Below are 27315 nucleotides of genomic sequence, written 5' to 3'. Positions count from 1 at the left end.
TAAAACTCTGTTTTTTGAACGTCAGTAGAACTCCTGTTGAAAGTGGCCTACACCCATTTTTTGTATTTCAGCGATTAGATGTTATACAAATACGTTGTAAGCACTTTGGGGCAGGGACTTTGTCTTGCTATCTAAGTGCAAACAAAGGAGGTTCTGTCCCAGTTTTGCAGACAGCAGAGTGAGTCTCAGAGATGTTAAGGTCCCAGTCCTGTAAGGAGCTCCATGCAGGTGACTTGCCCCAGATCACACAGGAAGGCTATGGCAAGACTGGGAATAGAACCTCAGACCTCCTGAGCTTAGTGCCTTAATACCATGTTACTAACGACCCTTTGCACAGTTAAAATGGATTGAGTCTTGAAGGCCGCAGTTTCCTTTTTGTTATTTATGCTGTTGTTTTCTTTTCTGCTCTTTGTTCTGACAATGACAGTAGACATTATTATCATAGTGCCTGGGAACCCCAGCCATGGACCAAGGCCCTGTTGCGCTAGACACTGTCCAAACACAGAACAAAAAGTCCCTGCCCCAAAGAGCTTACAGTCTAAGTAAATGGGGCAGTAGCTCTCTGTTTATAGTTAATTTCTAACTCTGGGAAGTAAACGCTGTAGGAGAATGTTGGAATTCCCTAGCACTTGCTCTCATGATTACCCCCCCCCCTTTTTTTTTTTTTTTTTTTTAAATAAAGTCATGCACATATTTTTGATTTTTCTAAGGTTTTTGGGGAAGAGGGAAAAAGCAAAATCTAGATGTTGGGCCTATTGCTTTAAACATCCTTAACAGCAATGGCGTGATAAAAATTTATTACATGTTAAGGTGGGATGTGCCATAAAAATACTATGGGAAGGTGGGTAGGTAGGGGAGAAGTCATTGTCATGTGGGAGACACGTACCTGCCCTCGGATGGACTGTCAGACTTAGGTGCCTGACTCCCTTAGGTTCCCACCTGCATCTTTAGGCACCTAAATACCTTTGTAACTCTGGCCCCTGGTTTTCCAACTAGAAAATCTATCGCTAGTGAATGTGCTTGGTCATCTCTAATCATCTCCCTGTCTCCCACCCCTGGAGCTTGGGTGAGGATTCGCAGCTCACACAGACATACTTGCACTAGTTCACATCAAACCAGTGTGCTAAAAATAGTAGTGTAGCCACAGTGGCTCAGGCTGGGGTTAGCTGCCTCGAGTACGTACCCATGGGATCCGGTGGCAGCTAGCCCCACTCACCACTGTCTGTGATACCATGGCTCTGCTACTATTTTTAGCATGCTAGCTCAATGAGATCTAGCATGAGTAGGTCTACACAAGCTGGGGATCACACCCCAAGTGTAGACATAGCCTCTGGTTCAAGTACCCAGCATAAGTTAGTAACCCCTCTGGATAAGGGGTCTTGCCAGCCTGGATGCTGATGCTGCTTTATTGAATCTTGCCTGTGTACAGAGCAGAGATGGGCCTGGGCCTTTCTGGGAAATCCAAATCCAGATCCACTTCCCACTTCATGCCGTTCAGGGCTGCCTCTGAACACAGAGTCTGAACACCTCCAGATCTAATCTAAACTCCCCAGCCCTATCTCTCAATACAGAGAGGTACCATGCTTTTCAGCAAAAATAAATAATAACACTAGCATGTAGCATAGGGAGGCCTTGGGCCGTTCTGCTCCAGAAACCTGAGAGAGAGAGAGAGCATGCATGATAAGATTAGACCTGTCTTCTCTGGAGCACTGAGAGCCAATAAAAGGTAATGTAATCCTAAATTCCTCAGCAGGTCTGACTCCATCCAGCAGAAGGCAATAGCATACACACGCTGCCAGATCATAGACACATACTACTCCAGCATGGTTTCACCCATTAAAGTCACTCATCCAGTTGTTCGTTTTCCAGTTGCTGCTCGTACGTGGGCCGCCGAGGGGGAGGTCCCCAGGCCATATCCATTGGCAAGAACTGTGATAAGTTTGGCATCGTAGCCCACGAGCTGGGCCATGTGGTTGGGTTTTGGCATGAGCATACACGGCCAGATCGGGACCAGCATGTTACGATCATCAGAGAAAACATACAGCAAGGTAAAAAGGAAGCTCTCTTACCAGTTCTGGATGCTGTCTTGTGGAAACCTCAGTCCTCCCTGTGCTTGTGCAAACTCCCCTTCATCTTTGAGTTACAGCGGGAATCCTCCGTTACTGCAAAAGGGAAACTAAAAACCAATGCCAGTCATTGCAGAAAATAGGGCCAAAATATTCAAGAGACTAGCAGTTTTTAAATACACCTGAGGAGAATTTTCAGAGGGTAAAATCCAGTCCCCTTTAGTGTCACTAGTTGCTTCTGGAATTCTCAGCCAGAGATATTTACTAAGCAGAATTATATTAAACGAATTTTCACAATAACTGAGATGCCTTGTCATCTAGCTTCAGAAATGTAAATGATACTGGTGCTTCCCTCGATGCCAGACATTGTTTTAGCTGCCCGGTTATATAGATTAGGATGTGACCTGGGTAAGCTAGTCATCTTAACTTTTCTTTATAATGTCCAATAGAGCAGCATGACAACAATCACTACAGGACACGAGCTAGGCTGTGACTGACCTTTCCAGAGCATTTCTCGGGGTAAAGTTATATGGAAGAAATAGGATCAAATGCATTTTAAAACTGATACAGAAAAAGGGTAGGGATGACCAAGAGAGACTTGTTTTTCATTTTAGACCTTTTGTACAAGTTAAAGCAAGTTAAAGAAGAATGGGTTGGATGGATGGGCTATAAAATGGATAGAGAACTGGCTAGAGCATAGGGCTCAGCGAGTAGTGATCAATGGCTCCATGTCTAGCTGGCAACCGGTCACAAGTGGAGTGCCCCAGGGGTTGGTCCTGGGGCTGGTTTTGTTCAACATCTTCATTAATGATCTGGAAGATGGGGTAGATTGCACCCTCAGCAAGTTTGCGGACGACACTAAGCTGGGGGGAGTGGTGGATACCCTGGAAGGTAGGGATAGGATACAGAAGGACCTAAACAAACTGGAGGATTGGGCCAAAAGAAATCTAATGAGGTTCAACAAAGAAAAGTGCAGAGTCCTCCACTTAGGAAGGAAGAATCCCATGCACAGCTATAGACTAGGGACCGACGAGCTAGGCAGCAGTTCTGCAGAAAAGGACCTCGGGGTAACAGTGGATAAAAAGCTGGATATGAATCAGCAGTGTGCCCTGGTTGTCAAGAAGGCTAATAGCATATTGGGCTGCATTAGGAAGAGCATTGCCAGCAGGTCACGGGAAGTGATTATTCCCCTCTATTCGGCATTGGTGAGGCCGCATTTAGAGTATTGTGTCCAGTTTTGGGCCCCCCACTACAAAAAGGATGTGGACAAATTGGAGAGAGTCCAGCGGAGGGCAACAAAAATGATTAGGGGGCTGGAGCACAGGACTTATGAGGAGAGGCTAAGGAAACTGGGCTTGTTTAGTCTGCAAAAGAGAAGAATAAGGGGGGGGATTTGATAGCAGCCTTTAACTACCTGAAAGGGGGTTCCAGGGAGGATGGGGCTAGGCTGTTCTTGGTGAAGGCAGAAGACAGAACAAGAAGCAACGGTCTCAAGTTGCAGTTGGGGAGGTCTAGGTTGGACATTAGGAAAAAGTTTTTCACTAGGAGGGTGGTGAAGCACTGGACTGGGTTACCTAGGGAGGTGGTGGAATCTCATCTTTAGAAGTTTTTCAGCTGGCTGGGATGATATAGCTGAGGTTAGTCCTGCTTTGAGCAGGGGGTTGGACTAGATGACCTCCTGAGGTCCCAACTCTATGATTCTATACATCTCAGCAGGTATAATATGTTTTACGTAAACCATCCAGAAATGCACCTTTTGAGTAGAGCTGGGTGAAATTTCTCATACAAAGATTTTTTTCTCTGAACTATATAGATTTAGGTCAACTGAAGCCATGTCATGAATTTGTCAAATTTGCCAAACTGCTTCAGGAAAAAAAAAAAAAAATCAAGTCAATGTTTTTCTTGCGACATTTTCAAAACAGAACATTTAGTTTTTATTCAAAATTTGGCTCCAATTTACCTTGATTTTATTTGTAAAAGGTTTTAAAAAAAAACAAACTCAAAATGTTTCGTTCAGCCCAAACAATTCCGCCCCCCAACTTTCTCATTTTGCCAAAAAATTTGAGGCACAAGGTGGGTGAGGCAATATCTTTTGTTGCACCAACTTCTGTTGGTGAGAGAGAGAAGCTTTCAAGCTTACACAGAGCTCTTCTTCACGTCTGTGTAAGCTCAAAAGCTTGTCCTTTCACTAACAGAAGTTTGTCCACTAAAGATATTACCTCACCTGCCTTGTGTCTCTCTTATACCCTACAACCAACGCAGCTACAACACTGCAGACAAAAAAATTGAAACCTTTATCTTGCGTTGAGCCAAAATGAAAATATTTTCTAATTTATTTATTTATTTGCACAGCTCTGCTTCTGAGCGCTTTTTTGAGCAAGGCTCTCAGATTTCCAAGAAATATTTTTCCTTTTAATGGAGCCTTGTGTTGTAGGTCAGGAGTACAACTTCTTAAAGATGGAAGCCGGGGAAGTGAATTCTCTGGGAGAGACCTATGACTTTGACAGCATCATGCATTACGCCCGGAACACGTTCTCAAGGTCAGAATACAAGGTTATTTCCCTTTACTACTTTATATAGCACCTGTGGCTGGCCAGCCAGGCTGTGTAGTGGCTAGAAGGAGAGCTGTGAGTTTATTGCAGATAAACATGGCACATGCAACCATTTAATTTGCCCTGCAAGCTTCATAAAGCACAAGCAAAAAAACAACTCAGTAGAAACAAGGGGAAATCTTGTTCTCTTCCCCATTACTCTGACCTCCAACTTGCACAGATACCCATAAGGCCTCCAAATAGTACTATGGAGAAACCAGATACTTCCTACCCAGTGTTGGCATTCTCTGCCCCTTCCCCTGTTGAGGTGCTTCTGAGTGCTTCTGGCCTGTTCCTCTCACTGCATGGGTAGTGAAGGTAAAAATGTGAGAATAGGTGGAAATTGGGCCCATATAGAATCATAGAAGATGAGGGTTGGAAGGGACCTCAGGAGGTCATCTAGTCCCACCCGCTGCTCAAAGCAGGATCAACCCTGACTAAATCTGGGCCCAATTCTGCCCCACTGGTCTTGTCTAGACAAGGAAAGTTCGGACCTATAACTCACCTCTGGAGGAGGCTAGAATGCATTGATGTTACTGGTGGAGCAGTCCCGTGTGGGTCCTTTTGTAGATGTGGCTCATGAGAGCAAATTGATTAATTACAGCTCTGGCCTTGAAGCAGAATTACCATCCATGTTACAGGGCAATACAAAGAAAGAAAGATGCTGCTGACAAGACATCAGCATTTTAGGAGCCATAGTCCTGGCATACCCTCCTATCATGATTAGCAAACTAGAAAATACAACTTGTCAAGAGGGTCACAATGCTGATGACTGAAATCTACCTACTTGGGTTGTGAGCTGGCTGGGGTGAGGGCTGGGTGTGCGTGGGGCATCCCTGGGGGACTTTCAGCTCAGGTAATCAAGACAGCACCTAGCGTCCCTGCCTAAAAAGAGCTATTTACACACGTGTAAACAAATAGTGACCTGATATAATTCTCCTGCTCACACAGGCTTTGAGTCCACAAAAGCAGTACCAGACAGCTTCCTTAGCAAGGGAATTTAGATTACTAATGTAAATATAACCTTGACGTTCACAGTCAAGGGACACCATATACTCAAAATCACTTCTGTCTGAAAAGTTCCAGAGGGGTAGCCGTGTTAGTCTGTATACAGCAAAAACAACAAGAGTCCTGTAGCACCTTAAAGACTAACAAATTTAATTTCTGCCTGCAGAGATCAAATTTGTTAGTCTTTACAGTACTACAGGACTCTTGTTGTTTTTGCTGTCTGAAAAAGGATTTATTCCAAAAAAGCCCTCCTGCTGGAAGACTGTAGGAAAATTTGTTTTTACAAAGCATTGAGCTGAATGTTTGAGATTCAGATGCTGTGATGAATATGTAGATAAATGCGTGATGCAAGCTTCAGTTCAATCAACTCTTTTATTGTATGGGGCACTTCAGTGTTACCCTGCACAGCTGTGTGGGGGGATAATTCTGAACTTAGCTTTGAGTTTCCTGGTTTTCAGACTTGTGCTTTAGAACTGCAGCAATGCATCAAGCTTTATTTCCTTGATGTTCCCAGACAAACAACTCTGCTATGGTAGAAGTTAAGTTGTAAATACCAGTCACTAGCTTCAGTTATTTTATTATTATTGTACGTGACCAAGTACTCTGTGCTATGCACTACAGACTCATGCCTGTGGTCTGTAGAATTATAAAAGGAGAAGGGAAATTGCTAACACCTTTCCCTTTTCAGTGTTTCCCTTTTCAGTGAAGAGAGGTGAATATAAGAAACTTAGGCCTACATTTCCAACTTGGCTAGGCACCTAAATAAAAGTTTTCCTCAGGTGTTGAGCACTCAGAGTTTCCACCAAGCCCCAGAGACACTTCCAGGAGCCATTCCTAGTGCTCAAATGGCCTGAACCATAGGTTTAGAACAGCAGAGTTTATCTACTCTCTCTGGAATGCAATAATAAAGAGAAGTTCCTTTGCTCGAACCTGGGGGAGGCTTAAATTCAGATAGCCTTGCCAGAATGCTTGATTGCACAATATGCAAAGATGCCTGGCTTTTTAACCAGCTATTGTCACTGAGTTAGACCTGAAATAGGGTAAGGTTCTCTCAGAAGCAGCTGAAGGGCTTGGAAGCACAGGTTTGGTGAGTTTGAGAGATTGAGGATGGGAGACAGAGCCTTTGACTCCAGTCCATGTGGACAATGAGCCAGAATGTCTCACATGATGGTGGTGGGACCATCCATGGTGGTGGGACCAGTAGTGGGACACACTGACTCTTGTGAATGAGCAGAGGATTCCCACACAAGTTCCTGCTCCAGCTAATTGGCTTCTAATTCATTCGCTTCCTCCCTTCGCTTAGGGTTGAGGGCGCTGTTGAAGAAGTTTGTGCTCCCGCTGCCCATTCCATGAATGGGGACTTTATTCTATTGTTCTCTTGATCTGGAATCTTCAGGCAGTGTTAAAAATTAGTCACAAATTCATTGCTGCAACAGACTTGCGAAGGGCGTATCTGTCTGATCTACTGGAAAGCTCTCCCCTAACTCCCAGGACTGCACTGCTGGTGCTCCTAAAACTTCTATTTACTCCAGTGCACCATAGTTTTGCCAAATGAAGTCCTATAAGATTTCCCCCCACCCTACCCCATTTCTTTCAAGACCAATCACTCTGCAGACCATCTGGAAAGAGGACCTATTTAATGTATGTTCTTTTAGGGAGGGACAGACATTTTCATTGCTAAAATTTAACACAACATATTTTTCTTAACCTCTTGGTTTTATGGATGTGCCACCCCTATTATTTACTCTCTTGTTGATGTACGACTCAAATCCTCTGTGGTCAGCAGGAAGAATTATGAAATATTACTGTAGCATTGCCCGCTCTGGGGATGGTTGTGGGGAAGGGTGCTTACAGTATTCAGAGATGTCTTTGTATCAGATCACCTGGAGCAGACAGTTTGTCTTCCCTTGAGATATGTGTTGAGCCCTTCCAGAATTCAGTGGAGTTCAAATAGTAAGAATTGTCTTACACAAAAGCAGAATTAAGATACTACATTTGCTTATCCTGTAGATGCCTGAGTCTGCATCCCTTGAAATCCAGAACTCTTCAGACTATTGAAGGGCCAAAAAGGGACCAAAATGGCAATAATTCTTCTAAATGTAATTTTGTGTTTAACAGGCTTTTTCATCTCTTATCTAAACCCTTGCCTCCATGCTCTATTGCTCCCCCCCCCCCCCCCCCCCCCATAGTCTTTTTGCATAGTCTTCAGTGAGCACTAAGTGCTTGTGTGGGCATTGGTTGTGTATCTGTAGTAAATAGGCAATGCTGGCATGCAAATTTTACATGCCCTGTGAGTGTTTTTAGTGCAATAAAAAGGTGCAAAGTGTAGCCCAGATTCTCATCTGATGCATGAAGCTGGGGAGATGAAACCCGTGTTTGGTGGCTGAGAGCTGGAAAAATGGAATCCTTCCCCTCCCATCCCAGACTGGAGCCAGCTATTGCAGCCCTTGGCCTGTGGGAACTGCTGTGACTCGCTACATGACACCTCCTTAATGCTACAAGCACCTTCTTTTAGACCAAACAGCTTTGAAATCCTGCTTGCATTGCTGTTTTTTCAAGAGTAGCGTGTTTACCTTTATGCCCTGAGTGAATTTCAGTGTCAGTAGCTGCATTGTGCTTTGCTGAGCTTCCACTGCAGTTTAATTGGGATTTTTTATTCTTCTCTTCTTGTCCTAAACAACTGCCTGGTGCCGCTGTGCACTGCTGGAAAACTGCCATGTTCCCCACCAGATTGTGTTGAGGAACACCATCAGAACTTCAATGGCAGGTGAAGCGATCTTTTCTGCGTTCTCTGGAATGGTTCTAATGTTCATGTTTTGAAGACTGACTTTGTTTCCTGGGATTTTGAAGTGACTTCTCTACACAGTCTGTACTGAGGTACCTTAGTTAGCAATTTGTCATTCAGCCATGCAGCCTTCCTGGTGTAATTTCATAGAATCATAGAATATTAGAGTTGGAAGGGACCTCAGGAGGTCATCTAGTCCAACCCCCTGCTCAAAGCAGGACTAACCTCAGCTATATCATCCCTGCCAGGGCTTTGTCAAGCCTCAGCTTAAAAACCTCTAAGGATGGAGATTCCACCACCTCCCTAGGTAACCCATTCCAGTGCTTCACCACCCTCCTAGTGAAAAACATTTTCCTAATATCCAACCTAGACCTCCCCCTGCAACTTGAGACCGTTGCTCCTTGTTCTGTCATCTGCCACCACCGAGAACAGCCTAGCCCCATCCTCCCTGGAACCCCATTTCAGGTAGTTAAAGGCCGCTATCAAATCCCCCCTCATTCTTCACTTTTGCAGACTAAACAAGTCCAGTTCCCTTAGCCTCTCCTCATAAGTCCAGCCCCCTAATCATTTTTGGACTCTCTCCAACTTGTCCACATCCTTTTTGTAGTGGGGGGCCCAAAACTGGACACAATATTCTAAATGCGGCCTCACCAATGCCGAATAGAGGGGAATAATCACTTACCGTGACCTGCTGGCAATGCCCCTCCTAATGCAGCCCAATATGCTATTAGCCTTCTTGACAACCAGGGCACACTGCTGACTCATATCCAGCTTTTTATCCACTGTTACCCCCAGGTCCTTTTCTGCAGAACTGCTGCCTAGCTCGTCGGTCCCCAGTCTATAGCTGTGCATGGGATTCTTCCTTCCTAAGTGGAGGACTCTTCACTTTTCTTTGTTGAACCTCATTAGATTTCTTTTGGCCCAATCCTCCAGTTTTTTTAGGTCCTTCTGTATCCTATTCGTATCTTGCAGGGTATCTACCACTCCCCCCAACTTAGTGTCATCCGCAAACTTGCTGAGGGTGCAATCTACCCCATCTTCCAGATCATTAATGAAGGTGTTGAACAAAACCAGCCCCAGGACCGAACCCTGGGGAACTCCGCTTGTGACCGGTTGCCAGCTAGACATGGAGCCATTGATCACTACTCGTTGAGCCCTATGCTCTAACCAGTTCTCTATCCATTTTATAGTCCATTCATCCAACCCATACTTCTTTAACTTGCTGATAAGAATACTGTGAGAGACGGTATCGAAAGCTTTGCTAAAGTCAAGGTATATCGCATCCACCGCCTTCCCTACATCCACAGAGCCAGTCACCTCATCATAGAAAGCAATCAGATTGGTCAGGCATGACTTTCCCTTGGTGAATCCGTGTTGGTTGTTCCTGATCACCTTCCTCTCTTCCAAGTACCTTAAAATGGATTCCTTAAGGACCTGCTCCATGATTTTTCCAGGGATTGAAGTGAGGCTGACCGGTCTGTAGTTCCCTGGATCCTCTTTCCTCCCTTTTTTGAAGATGGGCTCTATATTTGCTTTTTTCCATTCCTCAGGGACCTCCCCCTGTTGCCACGAGCTTTCAAAGATAATAGCCAATGGCTCTGAAATCACCTCAGCCAACTCCCTCAGCACCCTCGGGTGCATTGCATCCGGCCCCATGGACTTGTGTATGTCCAATCCTTCTAAATAGTCTAAATAATTTAGGGGAAGCTGCTATTTAATTACACACCCCAATGCCACTCATCCTTCCTTAGGCACAAGGCAAGCAATGAGGGAGTTAGCTCAGTAATGTAGCACTGTATGTAAGTGCCTGTATGTGAGAGGCAGTTTTTGCTATTACTTTGTCATACCTAATCCGCAAGATGCTCTGTAAGTACAGTGTACTGCGTATATGTCATTATTGATTGTCATGACTCCATTTGTCTGGCATTTGATCCTCTTCACTTTCAAGTACTTAGTGTTGATGTGGTTTTTTAATGGGCTATTTATTAATAATGTTGAATGAGCTCTGTATTCACATGGCTGCATTCTCTGAGAACCAGGGACAACTTGTAGTTCCATATATCTCTGTCACAACCTGGCCCAGGCCTTCTCGCTTCATGGACACCACTCTACTGAGGAAACCCATCACCGGATCCTACGTGCTTCTGTGCTCTTTGAGTCTAGGTAGTGGTGGGCCACTGTTGCTGGTTTTGTGTCTCCGAGGTGCACTCCCAGGTGCAGACCCAGTGTCTGACACCCTTTCTTAGGATGTGGGCTCCCCTACTCAGCTACCTTGAACCCATAAACCAGCCCTCCTGAGCCTTCAGTTGCTTTATATGCTCCTTCACATTTTCACCTTAGTGTGGGTGCTCTGAGCTTCTCATTTAACCTGCTCAGGGACAGGAAATCCAGGAACATAGGCTCTGTCAAGGAATTTCTTAACCACAGGCACCTTTACCAATCTTTGCAAAATAATGAGGTGAGAGACTTTTGAAGCTGATAACCCTAGATTGCTCTATTTTGGCTTGCCTTCTCCATCATAGTCACTCAACTAGGTTCCAAGCCCCTTATCCAAATCGGATGTTCTCATCCCAAATGGAGTTTACACTAAGATGGTGGTTGTGGGACAAGAAAGAGTTCACTGTCTGATATAGGCATATCTTGCTTTGTCAGAATCACTGTGAAAGGAAGCATGGGATAGTGTCAGATAGTAGAGATCTGTGTCACTATGTAACAGCGGCCATTAATGGGGGGGGGGGGGGGGGTCACTGTGGATTGAACCCTGGAATTCCAGCCCTACAAGCAAGTTGAGCTAATTCAGTAATTCCTCTTGCTGGTGGCACATGATCCTCTGTGGATCAGCAACTGGCCGGGTTTGCATAGCACAACACAGAGCCGTGTGTAGCCACATTGCCACCACCTCTCTTGCTTTAAAAAAAGAAACAGCGTTTTTCATCTTCCCCTTACTCTACTCTCTTGCTCTCTCCTTCTGGGTGTGAGCGAGGGGCAGAAAGGAATATGACTGACTCTGCAGAGAGGTCAATGACCCCAAACAGAAACTCCTGAGACAGACAGTTACAGAGCATTTTTACGTGAAATAAAGTCTTTGATACCTTCACATTTTAAAGCAGGACACACGTTGATTACAAATACTGTTGAGGATCTGGCCCAAGTTCCCAATGAGAACCTAAATCAATAAATGTCATTTATATACCACCAGGTGTCTCTTCATCTCCATACCCAAATATAATTAGCGTCAGTGGACAATGGGAATTGGACTGCAGGCATAAGAGACCATGATGAGGGTAAAAGGTACTTGACAACAATGGCCACTAGTTATTGCACATGAGTAAATGTCGTACAAGCTATACAATGTGGCTGCAGACTTGTATTTTCTAGTACGCAGGCTGACACACACAGAGGAATGTGTTAAGCTAATTATTCAGGAAGACAGGGTTAAAAAGCAATGCCCTCTTCCCCCATGAAGACTTGCACGTAGTGAGTTATCCAAGATATCTTTCTATATTCCAAACAAAATCTTAACATCAACGTGCACAGTCAAAAATTAGATTTGACTCCCATGCAGCCATCGTTCAGCTCCCTTGTTAGTATGCTATACAGTGCAGCCTTTCATTAGGTTCTCATACTTTTTTTTCCCCAGGACCCTGTCTCACTCAATACCCAGGTGATGCAGTGCCCAGCTGTTTAATATTGATTTTCTTTTTTCAATGTGTCGCTTCTTGTGTTATTCTGTGCACACCATGCACATCCTGCCCTGAACATAAAGTATTGCTAATCCTCTTGGACTTGATCCTGGGAGGTAGGGATGTATTGTCTCCATTTTACAGAGGGGAAATCAGATGCAGATTTAGGCCAAAACTTGCAACATTTTCTAATAATTTGGGGTGCCCAGCTTGATATGGAAGAACTGATTTTTCCAGAGGTCCTGAAAACCCACAGCTCTGTTGACATCGACTAGAACTGTAAATGTTCATCATTTCTTAGACTAATAACTTCTAAGTGTTTATATAGCACTGTATTATTCCAAGTACTGTACTAACATTAATCCTAAGAGTAACATCACTTGAACTAAAGCAGTAATTCATTAGCTGAGTGCCAGCAACTGGAGGGCTATTGGATATTTGCGCTAGCCAGTGGAGCGCTACAACACTCAGCAGGTTTATACAACATTTGCTAGACAGCAGGAGAATGTGGGGGGAGGAGGGAAGAATCAGGATTCCTGGGTTCAATTCCAAGCTCTGGGAGGGTAGTGTGGTCCTAGTGATTCTTGAATCATAGAATCAGAGTTAGAAGGGACCTCAACAGGCAGAAGAAGGGAATGGGAGTGAGGACTTCTGAGTCGCTACACTTTGCATTTACACAGTGTCACATAGATCTAGCATGTTCATTCTGAAAGTCAGTGTGGTTAAGGGGCTGAGACTTGGGTTTGCGATATGAGACCCCTGAGATCTAGTCTGAGCTCTACCAGAAGTGAAGTCATGCATCCTCATTTATAAAGTGGGAGAAATCTATGCCACATTATTTCCTAAAGTAGGCCCTTACTCAATAATGCTCTGAAGGGCACAGAATTAAATTGGGGGAAGAAGGGGAACTAGAAGGTATGGTCTCATGGATCCCAGCCCAGCACACCTTCCTCTGAGGCTAGGCCAAAGGCTGTTTTGATGGTGGACAATGACCCTGAGAGGAGATGGTTCCATTCTGCCAGTGACTTGGCTGGAGCTCCTGAGTGTATGATGCTGGAGGTCTAGTGGGACCCGGGAGTGGGGGCATTGCAGGTGGAACATTCCAGACAATTAAGAGCAAGCATCTAACAACTCCTACTGAGCATGTGCATTGGACAATTTCACTTATTTTATCATCTTAAAATCCTTCCAGATTGACCATCGGGACAGAAAAAGGCATTTCTCTGAGCCCAGAAATACCCCCTTCCCAAATCTCAAATTCTTCTACAAATCCCTGTAGTGGCCAAAAAAGCTTTTACTATTGGCAAAAATGACCTGTTTTTCCAGTAACCTTATTCCTGAAAATGGAGGGACTGTTTCTGCTCAAGCTTCTTACCCCAGTTCAGCGCAAAGCAGACACAGGACATGGAAAATTTCAGCCTGCACCGTTAAAGTTGGTCAAAGTTAGCAACGGACAAATGTGTCACAATAGACAGTGGCACCCTTAGCTTAGGAACATCACTGCTAGCGCTGGTTGGGAATTTATCTTTTCCCCCCACAGAAGAATTTGTGAAAATGTGTTTTTTTTCCACAAGAAACATCAACATTTACACATGAGATTTTTCACAAAATCTTGTTTAATCACAAGGTGTTTTCTATTGAAAAACATAGATGGAATTTTTGATGGCCTGTGATCACTACTGCTCTGCCTGTATTTATTAAAATTAAAACAAAGAAAACTTCCACACTTCCCCAAATTCCCAGTCCAACTAAATACTTAAACCCCTGGGTCGTCCCACCAACGACCGTGGGATGACTCATATGCTTGAAGTTAAGCCCATACATTAAAATGGTGTTCCATCAGGGCCTACTTGCATTGCAATAATCTTATTGCTCACAGCCCTGCCTTTCCTCATGGTCCCTTCAATATTGTTGTCATTTCCCTTAGGAAGACAAACCATATCCCAAGGAACTGACAGTCTGTCTTCAAACATGTCGTTGCAATCTGTACTGTGAGGCAGAATGTATTTTGGGGTGATGTGAAATAATGCACGTGGGCAGCATGGCTAAGTTAACTTAGTTTTAAGCTTTCATTTTATGACTCCCCCCCCCACACACACACTTTACCTCTTTCGCAGCACTTTTCGTCCATAGATCTCAAAGGAGATCAGTATCCTTATCCTCCTTTTATAGATGAGGAAACTGAGGCACGGGGCAGTAAAGTGACTTGCCTAAGGTCACCCAGCAGGCCAGGGGCCAGGAATAGAGCTAGGCTGCACTGCCTCCCTTAATGATGCATTGAAGTAGTTTTTGTATTTAAAACCCTTGCACCATAGGCACTTTGATTTCAGTGGGGCTACTTGCAGGCTGGAACTCAAGCCCATGCTTAAAATTCTTTGTTAAATCAAGATCTAGGTTGGGGGGAGGGAGCTCCAAGGATAAGGGACAACACAGAAGCAAGCACGAAGAAGGGAATGGGAAAAAGATACGAAGAGAGCTATTGTCTCAGTGGCTTTGACAGATCAAAGGGACCAAGAGTGGGGGTGAGTTAGACAAGAGCAGAGGAGCGTCTTGGTTTTAACATTTAGGAAATGCAGGGTCTATCGTTGTCTCAGTCAGCAATGATGCCTACAAGCAGAATAGCATCTCCATACCAAGCAAAGATGTCCTGCCCTGCTGCCATGGCCACTCTGTCCAATTTGTGCGATGGCGGATCCGATGGGTGTATGTTGATGGGAACCTCGTAAAAGGATATTTTATTGCCTTCTCCGGTGTATGGTAAGTAAAGCATTTGTGCTGAAGTAGAAGCAGCAGCAGCCTCTGCTAGTCCCAGAGAGGAATTTACTAAATTGGCAAAGCTGCTTGTGCATTTGGAAGCTATCAGGTGTCAAGAGAACATGAATGTCAAAGCACAAATTTCTCAAGAAGCATGTTGTCCAGTCAGATTCTGTTCCCCCTTCCTGCTAGCACAGGGCATGTGGTCAGGGGATTCTCATCCGTAACCGTGAGTGCCCTCAGCACGTCATGCCATCTTCACTGCTGTCTGTCTCTCTCTCTCCAGAGGGGTCTTCCTAGACACCATCCTTCCCCGTCATGATGACAGTGGGGTGCGGCCAACGATCGGTCAGCGCATTCGCCTGAGTCAGGGAGACATTGCTCAGGCGAGGAAGTTGTACAAGTGCCCAGGTAAATATGGCTAGGGCGGATGGCTCCAACTCTGTCCCATACACGTGCTTTATCTGGAAGGCACTGGAGTTCAGTAGCATGTTAATAATCCCTTTGAAGAAAGAACTCTGAGAATATGGACCATCCAAGTGCTTCAAACCGGAGCTGTGGGAGAACTAAGCTCCCCTACCAGGTGCCTTTTATTAGTGTTTTGTCAGTATTCCTGATTTTGTTAGGGCCTAGGGCTCTTTACTGTCTTCCCTAGCAGTGACAGGGTGGTGGTGGAGCCTGCCTTTCATAGGTCCCTAGACTCCTCCCCTTCCCATCATGCTTTGCTGAAAAGGAAGCTGAAAGTCAAGTTGTTCCCCTCTCCCCTAGCGTTTTTCAGTAGAGAAAGTGAGTCCTGCACCATGTTCATAGTCTTAGCCGGGCAGGGACAAATCTTCCATGGCCTGTTTCTTTCAGGCCAGGATGTCCTAGTCTGCTAATGTGATGAGATAAAGAGGATCTCTTACTCCTCATTCTTGGGATCTAAGTGAATGGGAGAGTAAGCCCGGTTTATTTAAAAGCATGGTCTGACTGCGGCACTTCCCAAATTCCCATTGATATCTCGCTCTGTTGTACTGGGGGTGCAAGCACTTTTCTGGTCAGAAGTAGCAATGTTGGCTATTTGGAAGGGAGAGGGCAAACCTTGGGTCTTCAGGGATCCAAGTATGACAGGAGGTAGAACTATTCCATGTTTCCAGAGATGGTGAACATGTCCCTTAAAGCCAAAAAACAAACTGCTGGGTAACATTCTGAATACCCCAGATAGCAGGGGATAAAAGGCAGTGAGCATAAGTAAAATTTCCAACTTGCCTACCTTGTTGTCCTGCCAATCTAAAATCCCTTATATGACTCTCACCATTGTGATATTGAACTACCACCTCTGCACTGCGTTCACTTTTATTTTAAGCTTTTGCTGGTCACTTGTAAAGGGAAAGAAAACTCAACATTCACCCCACACACAACTACACCAACACCCTGCCCCTCCCTCTCTCCACACACCCTCTTTAGTGACTAATAAGTACATAGAATTTCAGGGAATGTTTACCTTGTAGGAAGCAATTCTCAACTGCCATTTATTGACATTGTAACAAAATAGTGTTTGCTAGTAGGTACCCAGTATCTGCACAGTAATTATATGATCTTGCAGATTACTGGGTAATTGCACTTAGTGAGCCGAAAATGAATTCCCCTGTAACCTGCATTGTGGTTTAGCTGAGAGCAATAATTCTCTTTATTCCATGTAATTGTGGCAATATGATATGTGTGCCCCGTAATTATCTCTCCATGGAGGCAACTGGTATTTGAGCAATTGTTCTTTTTCACCGCTCAGAAAAGCTGTGTCAAGTTGTCAGTCACATAGTGCATAGGCCTGACAACCTGGGACACTTCCCCAAATGGTCAGATATTCCTCAAGTCGTCCTGTGACAATGGCCACTGCCGACCTTCCAGCGATCAGTGATGATTCAAGGTGACTGGCTCCAGAGTGACTCTTGCTATTCTCATATCTAAAAACCTCCTTGAAGTGTCCACCTTGCAGATCACCATCATTGCTGGTCTTTTTTTGGGCAAAGTGGCCAGGCATAGCCATGGAGACCGAACAACCCCAAGAGATGGTAGGTACAGCGAGGAAAGCGCAGTTGTTTGGAGAAGGGGGTTGGGCGTTACCTGTTCTACAAGTGAAAGCCTACAAGCTCCTGCACTAGGAGACTAGTACCTTTCACCCGTGTGAATTTTTTAAACCCAGTCAGGTGAGCACTTCCACGTCTGGCCCCGGAAGCTGACCGACCTTTCGGAGATGTAGTATTTGTGGGTCTGCAGACTAGCAGAGCCCCTTTTGAGCTGTAATCCCAGCTCAGAGGTTAGTTTTTTCTGTGGCCTGGGAGAGTTGACTTTTTCTGGGTACCTTGCTCTGCCTATCTGTGGAATGGGGATGATGGTACTTCCCAAACACAAGCTTTCAGCAATAGAAGCTGGTTTAATAAAAGATATCACCTCATTCACCTTGTGTCACTGCTTGGAATCTGTGACATTTCCATCCTGCTGTTTTCACCTTTCAACTTCCTTATGAGCCATTCAATAGGACAAAGACATCTATATCTCCCAGCCCCATGGCTGCTGCTTACAAGTCATCTTTCAGTCTGGCCTGGGTGATGACATTTTTCATATATTAAGCGTCCTGAATGAGGCCGGTGTCTCTTCCCCAATAGGCTCCAATCTACCTCTGTAATTGTGATCAAGGCTGAAAAATTAGTGGGCAAACCTCAGCATCAGGCAGAGTCAGGGTGCCAGGCAGAGTAGCGTTCATGGCATTTGCATGAGAAACAGAGGCAGATGTTCAATCTTGTCAAATCTTTCCAAGCGCTCCTGCTTAATGAAGGATTCTTGGGGGCTGCCTCACAGTTGCTGGGGAAACCCAGCAAGGGTCTGACCCTACTTTAGAACATGAGTGGGCACAAGGGTTATGAAATCCAGAGCAGTTGAGCAGTGGTCTGATGTCTGCTCCGCATCGTGCTCATTCACATGTGGCTTTTGAGCATTGCGAGTGAAACAGGCGCTTTGAAATGTGTGGTCTCTCACCCCAGTCAGTCAGCATCTGCTCTGCACGTGTATGTGTCATTCCACATTCCAGCCCTTCCTTCCTGGCTCAGTGAATAGGAACTACACTTGTTGCTGATTTCACAGATGTTGGAACCCTGTTCCCTAAAAAAGGGTGTTTAAAAACTTTCTGGGAGCTACCCCTCATCCGTTGCAACAGGCAACAAATAGTGTGTGGCAGAGAGTAGAGAAAAGCTTCAACGTTAAAATCTTATGCTGTGTCTTGCTACAATGCAGAGTTGACTCCCTGAACTGAGGGTGCTTTGGGGCTCAGCTAGCTTTTGTCACAGTGTTTTAACCCAGAAAAGAGTATTAACAATGGTAACTAAGGAAAACTTTATTGAGCAGATTGTAATGAAGGGAAAATAGCTTGTCTAGTGGCAGGCTTTGGTTTTAATAATTTTGCATTTGGTGGAATGGGTAGAAAAGATCTTCCACAATTCAGATAATTTAAAAATATTTTTAAAAGTGCTTTGTGCAGAGGAGAGTGGTGGAGGGAGAGGTAACCCTTTGTAATGATCTATTTTGTCAGCATCCCCAGATGGATAAATCTTTCTTATCCCACAGATGCTGATCATTTTCACCTAGGTCACCAAACAGGCAGATGGCAATGACCACTGCTCACTACCAAATGAGGTTGGATTTGAGTCAGTGACCTAGAGGTGCAAAGCTGTCTAGCTTGCTACCAATACCCACAAGGGAAGATCAAAAACAGCTTGATAAACTCTGAACATCTTCTTTCAGAGGGTAACTCTTTGCTGCTGTCTTTCAATCTCATAGCTTGCGGGGAGACCTTGCAGGACACAACAGGGAATTTCTCTGCTCCTGGTTTTCCAAATGGCTATCCTTCCTATTCCCATTGTGTGTGGAGAATATCTGTGACTCCTGGGGAGAAGGTAGGTTAGACTTCCGATAGAAATTGTATCTGCAATTTCCAGGCATGTGATTTGGCCTGAGTGTTGCATTAGCAATTCATTGAGATGCCCTTGGACACACCTATTTTCATCCTGAATGCAGAGGCTGTGCACCACTCGATTTGGGTAGAGGCTCATCTGCCAGAGTCTTGCACAGGTAAGTGGAGACAATGATCGTGGAATGCCAGCTTCCCTGGACAGCTGTGGGAATTCAGGTCCCTACATGCAACGCTCTTCATTGATCTGAGCAGCCATCTCTCCTGTCAAGCTAGATCCTGCATATGGGGACCGTGCTGACCACTTGCTACATATCAGTGGGATCCTCAATAGATTCTGGGGAGCATTTGGATGATGGGAGTTGTGCTGTACTCCTCTCCACCCCCTCCACTCTTGTTCGAGTATGAGGAGGAGGTGGTGGGGAAACTTTTTTCCAACCTCTTTGTTCCCATGGAAAGTTTGTCCCCCTTCACTCATCTCCATAGATACCCATGCAGCAACTGTGCATGCTCTGTGGGAAGGAGCTCAGCGCTCAGCGCAGTGGAGCAGCTGTCAATGAAGGCTCCAGAGGCATTTTAGCTACTCTCCTAAGAAAGCGGAATTCAGGGCACAGCCTTTGGGGAGCTCAAAGGGCAGCGTCTGGTAACAACTCTATGCTACTGCCTGCAAACTGTTAAATCAGGAGGCATCATCCCTGTCTCTCCAACTCTAGTGCAAACCCCTACAGTTCTGGGCGCTGTGTTTCCAGGACGGAATTTGCCGATTGGAAGGAGCTGAGAAGAGCAGCAAAAGGAAGGATTATTTTTAAAGAAAGAAAATAAGAGCTAAACCCGTGTGTGTTGGCTATAATAACCCTCCTTGATTATTGACAAGGTTGATTGTCAATACTCCTTAATTACATGATAACCTTAGAATCATAGAATATTAGAGTTGGAAGGGACCTCAGGAGGTCATCTAGTCCAACCTCCTGCTCAAAGCAGGACTAACCTCAGCTATATCATTCCAGCCAGGGCTTTGTCAAGCCTCAGCTTAAAAACCTCTAAGGATGGAGATTCCACCACCTCCCTAGGTAACCCATTCCAGCGCTTCACCACCCTCCTAGAAAAAAACTTTTTCCTAATATCCAACCTAGACCTCCCGCCCTGCAACTTGAGACCGTTGCTCCTTGTTCTGTCATCTGCCACCTCCGAGAACAGCCTAGCCCCATCCTCCCTGGAACCCCCTTTCAGGTAGTTAAAGGCCGCTATCAAATCCCCCCTCACTCTTCTCTTTTGCAGACTAAACAAGCCCAGTTCCCTCAGCCTCTCCTCATAAGTCCTGTGCTCCAGCCCCCTAATCATTTTTGTTGCCCTCTGCTGGACTCTCTCCAACTTGTCCACATCCTTTTTGTAGTGGGGGGCCCAAAACTGGACACAATATTCTAAATGCGGCCTCACCAATGCCGAATAGAGGGGAATAATCACTTCCCGTGACCTGCTGGCAATGCCCCTCCTAATGCAGCCCAATATGCTATTAGCCTTCTTGACAACCAGGGCACACTGCTGATTCATATCCAGCTTTTTATCCACTGTTACCCCCAGGTCCTTTTCTGCAGAGCTGCTGCCCAGCTCATCGGTCCCCAGTCTATAGCTGTGCATGGGATTCTTCCTTCCTAAGTGGAGGACTCTGCACTTTTCTTTGTTGAACCTCATTAGATTTCTTTTGGCCCAATCCTCCAGTTTGTTTAGGTCCTTCTGTATCCTATCCCTACCTTGCAGGGTATCTACCACTCCCCCCAGCTTAGTGTCATCCGCAAACTTGCTGAGGGTGCAATCTACCGCATCCTCCAGATCATTAATAAAGATGTTGAACAAAACCAGCCCCAGGACCGACCCCTGGGGAACTCCGCTTGTGACCGGTTGCCAGCTAGACATGGAGCCATTGATCACTACTCGTTGAGCCCTATGCTCTAGCCAGTTCTCTATCCATTTTATAGTCCATTCATCCAACCCATACTTCTTTAACTTGCTGATAAGAATACTGTGAGAGACGGTATCAAAAGCTTTGCTAAAGTCAAGGTATATCACATCCACCGCCTTCCCTACATCCACAGAGCCAGTCACCTCATCATAGAAAGCAATCAGGTTGGTCAGGCATGACTTTCCCTTGGTGAATCCGTATTGACTGTTCCTGATCACCTTCCTCTCTTCCAAGTACCTTAAAATGGATTCCTTAAGGACCTGCTCCATGATTTTTCCAGGGATTGAGGTGAGGCTGACCGGTCTGTAGTTCCCTGTATCCTCTTTCCTCCCTTTTTTGAAGATGGGCACTATATTTGCTTTTTTCCAGTCCTCAGGGACCTCCCCCTGTTGCCACAAGCTTTCAAAGATAATAGCCAATGGCTCTGAAATCACCTCAGCCAACTCCCTCAGCACCCTCGGGTGCATTGCATCCGGCCCCATGGACTTGTGTATGTCCAATCCTTCTAAATAGTCTTGGACCTGTTCCTTCAGCACTGTGGGTTGTTCGCCTCCTTCCCATTCTGTGCCACCCAGTACAGCAGTCTGGGAGCACTGGGGGATGTTCGCCTCCTTCCCATTCTGTGCCACCCAGTACAGCAGTCTGGGAGCTGATCTTGTCTTAATTATTGTCAAGGTTAACACTGAGGATGGAGAGGATTTATTAAAGATGATCCAAGGGATATAATTACTGCTACAAGGCAGGGGAAAAGTGGAACACTGAATATCAGGAGAAACTTCCTGACAGTGAGGTGTGTTAAGCTGTTGGACAATCTCCTAAGGGGTTGCTGAAAGCCCCATCACTTACAGGAAATCATTTAATGCTACAGACTGGACAAAGCACTAGTCAATGTGGGGAACAACCCTGTGTTGGTCCCTGAGGAAAAGGACTAAACAACCTAGTAAGTTGTTTCCTTCTCTAATGTGTCTGCTGTGTTGAAAATCCCCCCAGATCTGTTTTTAGTGATCAGTGAGGTTTCTAAACCAGCATTTTCCCTTTTGCTGTTTGGGGAATTTGCTGGGTAATGGCTTTTGTCCCTACAACAATAGGGGACCCATGCAACCTTTGTGAAATCATCAGTGCAACATAATAATGCGTACTTTTTCTTGGGGAGGGGAGAAGTAGGACAAATACTAAGCATGTGTGGAAAGCCAGAATCCAGGGTACAGCAATCTCTCCCAGGTGCCTGTTGGCCTTCCCTGGTTGTCCTTACCTGCCTACTAGCTATCCAGCAACCTGCTAACTCTGGCTGCACTGAGAACTCAGACATGCACCCCTAAAAGCTTCCTACCACTCTGCCCAGTTCCGTAAAGTTGTGAGCAAAATTGCCATTGGTTCCTGAAGGGGGGGCTGAGACTCCATGACATCAACTGCCTGCCCTCTCTGCACAGGAAAATATCGCTGTCCGCTGGAACTCCGCCCACCACTCTTTGGACGTCTTCAGATTGCAAGACCTGCTGACCATCAATCAGTTGCTTCCTCTGCTTGCTTTTCAGCTTCTTTTGTTTTTATTGATTTTCCAGTGGAAATTAAATCTTTCTTTAACCCATTAACACTACTCCACTCAACCCCTCTGCATCCTCTCAGGCTACCATGGGTGTGTTGCCCTGCATGGGAGCTCATTGGCACGGCAGCTAATCAGTAAACCCTTTAGAGAAGCACTTAAGATGCACGCATAAGACAAAACAGTGCAGAAAGGAACCATAGATCCCACTTCAGCAAACACTTGCTTTCAGCTGCTGTTCTGCCAAACTACCTCATTCAGGGCCCGGGGCCCAGATCCTCAGAGGTATTTAGGTTCCTAACTCCCAAAGATAGCTGGACCTGGGCTCTGTCAACACTTGATTCCATTGCCAATGGGTCCTGTCCTGAGATGTGTGGTGCTGCTGCCTCTAACATCAGCAGAAACCTTCGGATGTTAGAAAAATTACCAAGAATGGTGCAGGCTCTTAATTGATATTATTGGACGGTTTAAAAACAATTTAAATTGTTATAAGCTCTTGTTAAGTGTGTCTGCCTCAGTTACAAGGGTTAGGTTAGATGTAACTCAAAATTTAAGTTCTGTGAAAAACAAATTTCTACAAAATCAAAGTCCATTTAAAGGGGGGGGAGAAGGGCGTCCACCATTTTAAAAATAGCCCTTCCCCTGTGGTGCTTGCAGCTAAGACATTGCAGCGTTGAGCTGATGTCCCAGATGCTGTCTGTAAACTGAACTGAAACTTACTCATCTGTTTTTGTTGTCCATGTTCAGAGAAGTGCAGAAAGGGATGAAGGGTAAATAATGAAAAGTAAATAGCGTTTTTAAGATCTTTCCAGTTTTAATGATCTAGTTTATTAGGTCAGAATATATAATAGAAGCCAGTTTTTAGCATGGCCATATTTCTTTAGAAGATATTAGATGAAAATTAATCTCTTGGACAAATCTTGCAAACACTTACTACTCTGAATAGGGCCATTGGGTTCAGTGGGACTCTCAGATGCAAAGCGGGAGGGTCCCTTTTCAGGAACAAGCCCTACCTCTCTCAAATTCACTCTCCCACCACCAGTTGCCTTATGACTAAATACTTTAAAGGGACACTGTCATGATAAAAATCATGGGACCCATTATGCCCTGAAATCAGAGCCAACCCCACTGGATCAGCATGGTTGCATTGGTATAACTGAGCTGAGAGTTAAGAAAAAAAAATCTTGTTGCCTTCCATCACTTGTGCCACTTGTTTCCCTTTTGTACTTCCCAGAATTTGGACAATCAAATGAACTGCACCAGTGCTGGAAAATATTTTTTGTGTATGGTGTTGCAGTGTGCATGACTCAGTTTCCCCTCAATAAAATGAATAATACTTACCTGTCACATGGCATTGTTGTGGGAAGCTTAATTCATGCCTTGTAAAGTACTCAAAGAAATATATGTTTAAATGAAAACAATTTTACTTTCAGAGCCAGGGGCATGCACAAGGGGGACAAGCAGGGATACGGCCCTCCCAATAATCAGTGGGAGGGGCACAGAGCTCCTCCAGCCCCCAGGGCCTTGGCGGGATCACAGAACATGCCCTCCAAAAATGATGGAGTTTATATTCCTGAGCATGTCCCTGTTCAGAGCTGATCAAAAATCAGAATTTCTGTTCCATGGGAAAATCCAATATTTCAACATTTTCTTGTCCTGATTTTGGACAAAAAGTTGAAATATTGAAGTTTTTCAGGGCATGAGAAGCTCTGAAACATTTCAGTATGGAAAAGTAGAAACTTTTTCAATCAAAAAGACAATGTTGAGACATTCCTGAATGGAAATGTTTCATGTTTGGTTTGTTGAATCAATCAAAACCTTTTGTTGTAGCGCAGTTTGATGCTAAACTGTGTCTGCCTCAGCCATTGCAATAACACGTGAGCATAGTAGTATGGGTATTTATCATCTGGGTACTATGGGCTGGGCTTCCTGGCTGGCTTACATCTCCCGTGATGCATCACAGTGGCTCATCAAGAGGGGAGACAGTGGTTGGTCTGTTGTGGAGGATGTAATCTGGCCAGGGAGACCAGTCCAAAAAGGGAGAATGGAGACAAGAGCCACAGAAACTACAACTCCCATGATTGCACCACCGCAGTTGAAATAGATGCAGATTAATGTTGAATTGACTGGAAATGGAACATTTTAATTTGGTTTGACAATCCAGAGTGTTTTGATTTGGGTTAACTCAACACAAAAAAAAATACTTGATTTTAATTTCCCTGACAGAAAATTAAAAAATGTCAGCAAAATCAAAATTTTCCTGCAGAAAATGTCAATTGTGTATTTCCCCCCTTATTCATATCAGGTGAACCCATGGTCCCATTTCTTATTTTTGCTACAAAACCTAAATTGATCCCAATTTACATAATAGCAGCCTTTTCTTTTATTCACCATGTGGTCAATTTACGCCATCTTTTCCATAATTCCTCCAGTTACTTGTGCTGGCTGCTGTCTTGTACTATATAGCTCTGTAAAACCCATCAGGTTGAAGGCTTTTTTAAATGAAAGATGCTACAAAAAACAAAGTGGGTCCATCCTGTACTATCTAAACCTCATATGCAGAATAACGGCACTGACGGACTCTAATCTGTAGCATCTAATGTGTGAAATAGCTCCTGGGGCAAAGATAATTCTGCACTGTCTGTTCACAGATCATTTTAAATTTCACGTCAATGGACTTGTTTAAAAGTCGCCTGTGCTGGTACGATTACGTGGAGGTGCGTGATGGCTACTGGAGGAAGGCTCCCTTATTGGGTGAGTGTCTATTTCTATTTTTAAAGAGGTTTTTTATGGCAGGCATACAAATGAGCCCTTGACGGTTTTAGCTGATGGGAGCAAAGGTGCCCGGAGCTCCTGCTTTCATCCAAAGATCCCACAGTCCTTCATGAACTGTAAGTAAGATCCAGATCCTTGAAGGTATTGAGGAGCCTAACTCCCATTGAAATCTGTGGTCGTTACACCTGGGCCTATTCAGCCTCACAACTCCCTTGTGAGGTAGGGCATTGTTATTCCTTCACTGCACAGATGGAGAGCTGAGATCCAGAAGGGGAAGTCATTTGCCAAGGTCCCACAGTGAGTCAGAGCTAGGAAGAGAAGCCTCGTCGCCTGAATCCCAGTCCCCTTCTCTAACTACTAGAGTGCCTTCCCTTCAAATATTTAATTCTATTCTCCTGGTTCAGTCTTGCAGCAAAGATAGGACCAAACTGTGTTGCAATCATGTTCCCAAGCCACCCTGCAGGCCTTCTAGGCTCCCGTTTCCAAGACTGACTAGTGATTTGGAGAGCCTTACTTATTGGGTGCTCAGCGAAGGACAGCTTAGGGGAAGATCCAATTTTCAGCAAGTTCTGAGTCACCTGACTTCTGAAAATCAGGCACCTTTAAGATGTCTCAAGTTGGGCACCTAAAATCGCGGCTCCTTTTGGAAACCATTTAAATGTGGTCCCACAGCAAGACTGGACCTTGCAATGAGGGTTAGTGTGGTGAAACCAAATCCCTGCTTTTGCAACATAGCCAGGACTTGAGGGACCATTATCTGTGTTTGGATAGGTGTGTGTCACAGGTCTGAAGGACTCCTTGCTGGCTCTGCGTGTACATATCCCTGGCAGATCCCAAGTCATTGTTTCCAGGCTCCCTCTAGAATGGTATGAATTAGTGCTGATGTCCCTCTGTGCCGCAGGCATGGCTGGACTGAGTCACTGTGAGAAAACGCTCGTGTCTCAAGTTCCTGGTGACTCATTTATTTCCTGCATCCTGTGCCTGCAGTCAGTCACTCTTGAGGGAGCAGAGGTGTGTGGAAGAGTGTCTTAGAGGAGAGAGTGCTGTCTGCTGCTCTGAGCAGGGTGCCAGGACTCGGGCGTTCTGTTCCGATCTCTGCTCCTAACTCGCTTTGATCTTGGACAAGTTTCTTAGCCTCTGCAACCCCATCCATAAAACGGTGCAAACCCCCACTGTGGCGCACAAGGGGAGACAACGAAAGCCATATCCCTTGCTGTTGTGAGCCCGTGAAGCATTGCGGAGGTGAACGGCACTGTGCTCTCTGACACCACAAGGAACTGGGCTGGGAGGCTGGGGTTTTCAGTGAGGCTGAGGGTGCAGAATGCCCCAGTGACTTTCGGCATCTTTGGCATTTCCAGATTCAGTTCCCAGTGTATTGGGTTGTGAGGCAGCATGTGGGTGAGGTGCTTTGAAGGAAAGGAGCCAGAGAAGGGAAAAGCATTAAGGCTTGTGTCTGCAGAGAGCAAAGTTGTACAGAGGGGTATGCAGGTGAGGCTACACAAGGGTAGCCACTGGGCAGAGCCACAGTGCCTCCCTTAAACTCAGAAGCACAAGATTAAAGAAAGGAGGCCTGTGAGTGTACCTGCAAAGCCAGGTTTATAACCCTCAGTAGCTTTGAGAGATACCTCATGCCTGCTGCTAGCCAGCAGTCGCATGGCATCTGACCTGACACTGGTGGAGGAGCAGGTGGGTAAGGCTGAGGTTTCCCTGCAGTTGGAGCAGTTCTGTTCTCTGGAGGAATATTTCTTTGGGGCTGTATCGAGGAGCAGAGGTGTGTGTTAGTCGGGTCGGTGTCGGTGTGCCATTGTCACTGTGCTGTGGGTGAGCACACGCCTCTTTCCAGCAGCCTTAACTTACGTCACTTCAGTTTTTCTGCCAAATATTTGAAGTGCTTCCAAAAAAAAAAAATCTCCTTAATACAGTGGGATTTGCCAATCTTGCTGTTCGCAACAAGTGGCTTGTGTGAGCTGCCATGGCCCCTAAGAGGGGCCAGGGCCATGGACTTAGTTAGGAAGAGGCAGGTTGGTGGCAGTCCAGCAGCGGGGTGGGGAGAGGATTAGTGTGAATTGTGAAAGCATGTATGTTGCCTGGAAAAAAATGTGCACTGCATATTTTCCCAGGGAAGTGTGTGAAAATCCAGCCTTAAATGGTGCATAACTTTTTATGAATGGGCCCTTTATTGCACTCCAAGGAGCTCACTTATTCTG

At 45.3% G+C, this 27315-nt stretch overlaps 1 protein-coding gene across 1 annotated transcript in view; it reads left to right on the top strand.

The window, feature by feature from the left end:
* The window catches only part of TLL2 (tolloid like 2), a 151076-nt gene that overhangs the window by 94929 nt on the left and 28832 nt on the right, over nt 1-27315 (top strand). The window contains exons 6-10 of the mRNA XM_067569983.1: nt 1870-2048; nt 4501-4606; nt 15174-15298; nt 18701-18816; nt 24985-25087. Coding sequence (XP_067426084.1) covers nt 1870-2048; nt 4501-4606; nt 15174-15298; nt 18701-18816; nt 24985-25087 — 629 coding nt within the window. The remainder of the gene's footprint in view (nt 1-1869; nt 2049-4500; nt 4607-15173; nt 15299-18700; nt 18817-24984; nt 25088-27315) is intronic.

The sequence above is a fragment of the Emydura macquarii genome, unplaced genomic scaffold (genome assembly GCF_026122565.2).
Source record: "Emydura macquarii macquarii isolate MOO-44397 ecotype Brisbane River unplaced genomic scaffold, CSIRO-AGI_Emac_v2 contig_67, whole genome shotgun sequence".
NCBI classification, from domain to species: domain Eukaryota; kingdom Metazoa; phylum Chordata; order Testudines; family Chelidae; genus Emydura; species Emydura macquarii.
This window is presented reverse-complemented; position numbering and strand designations above follow the sequence as displayed.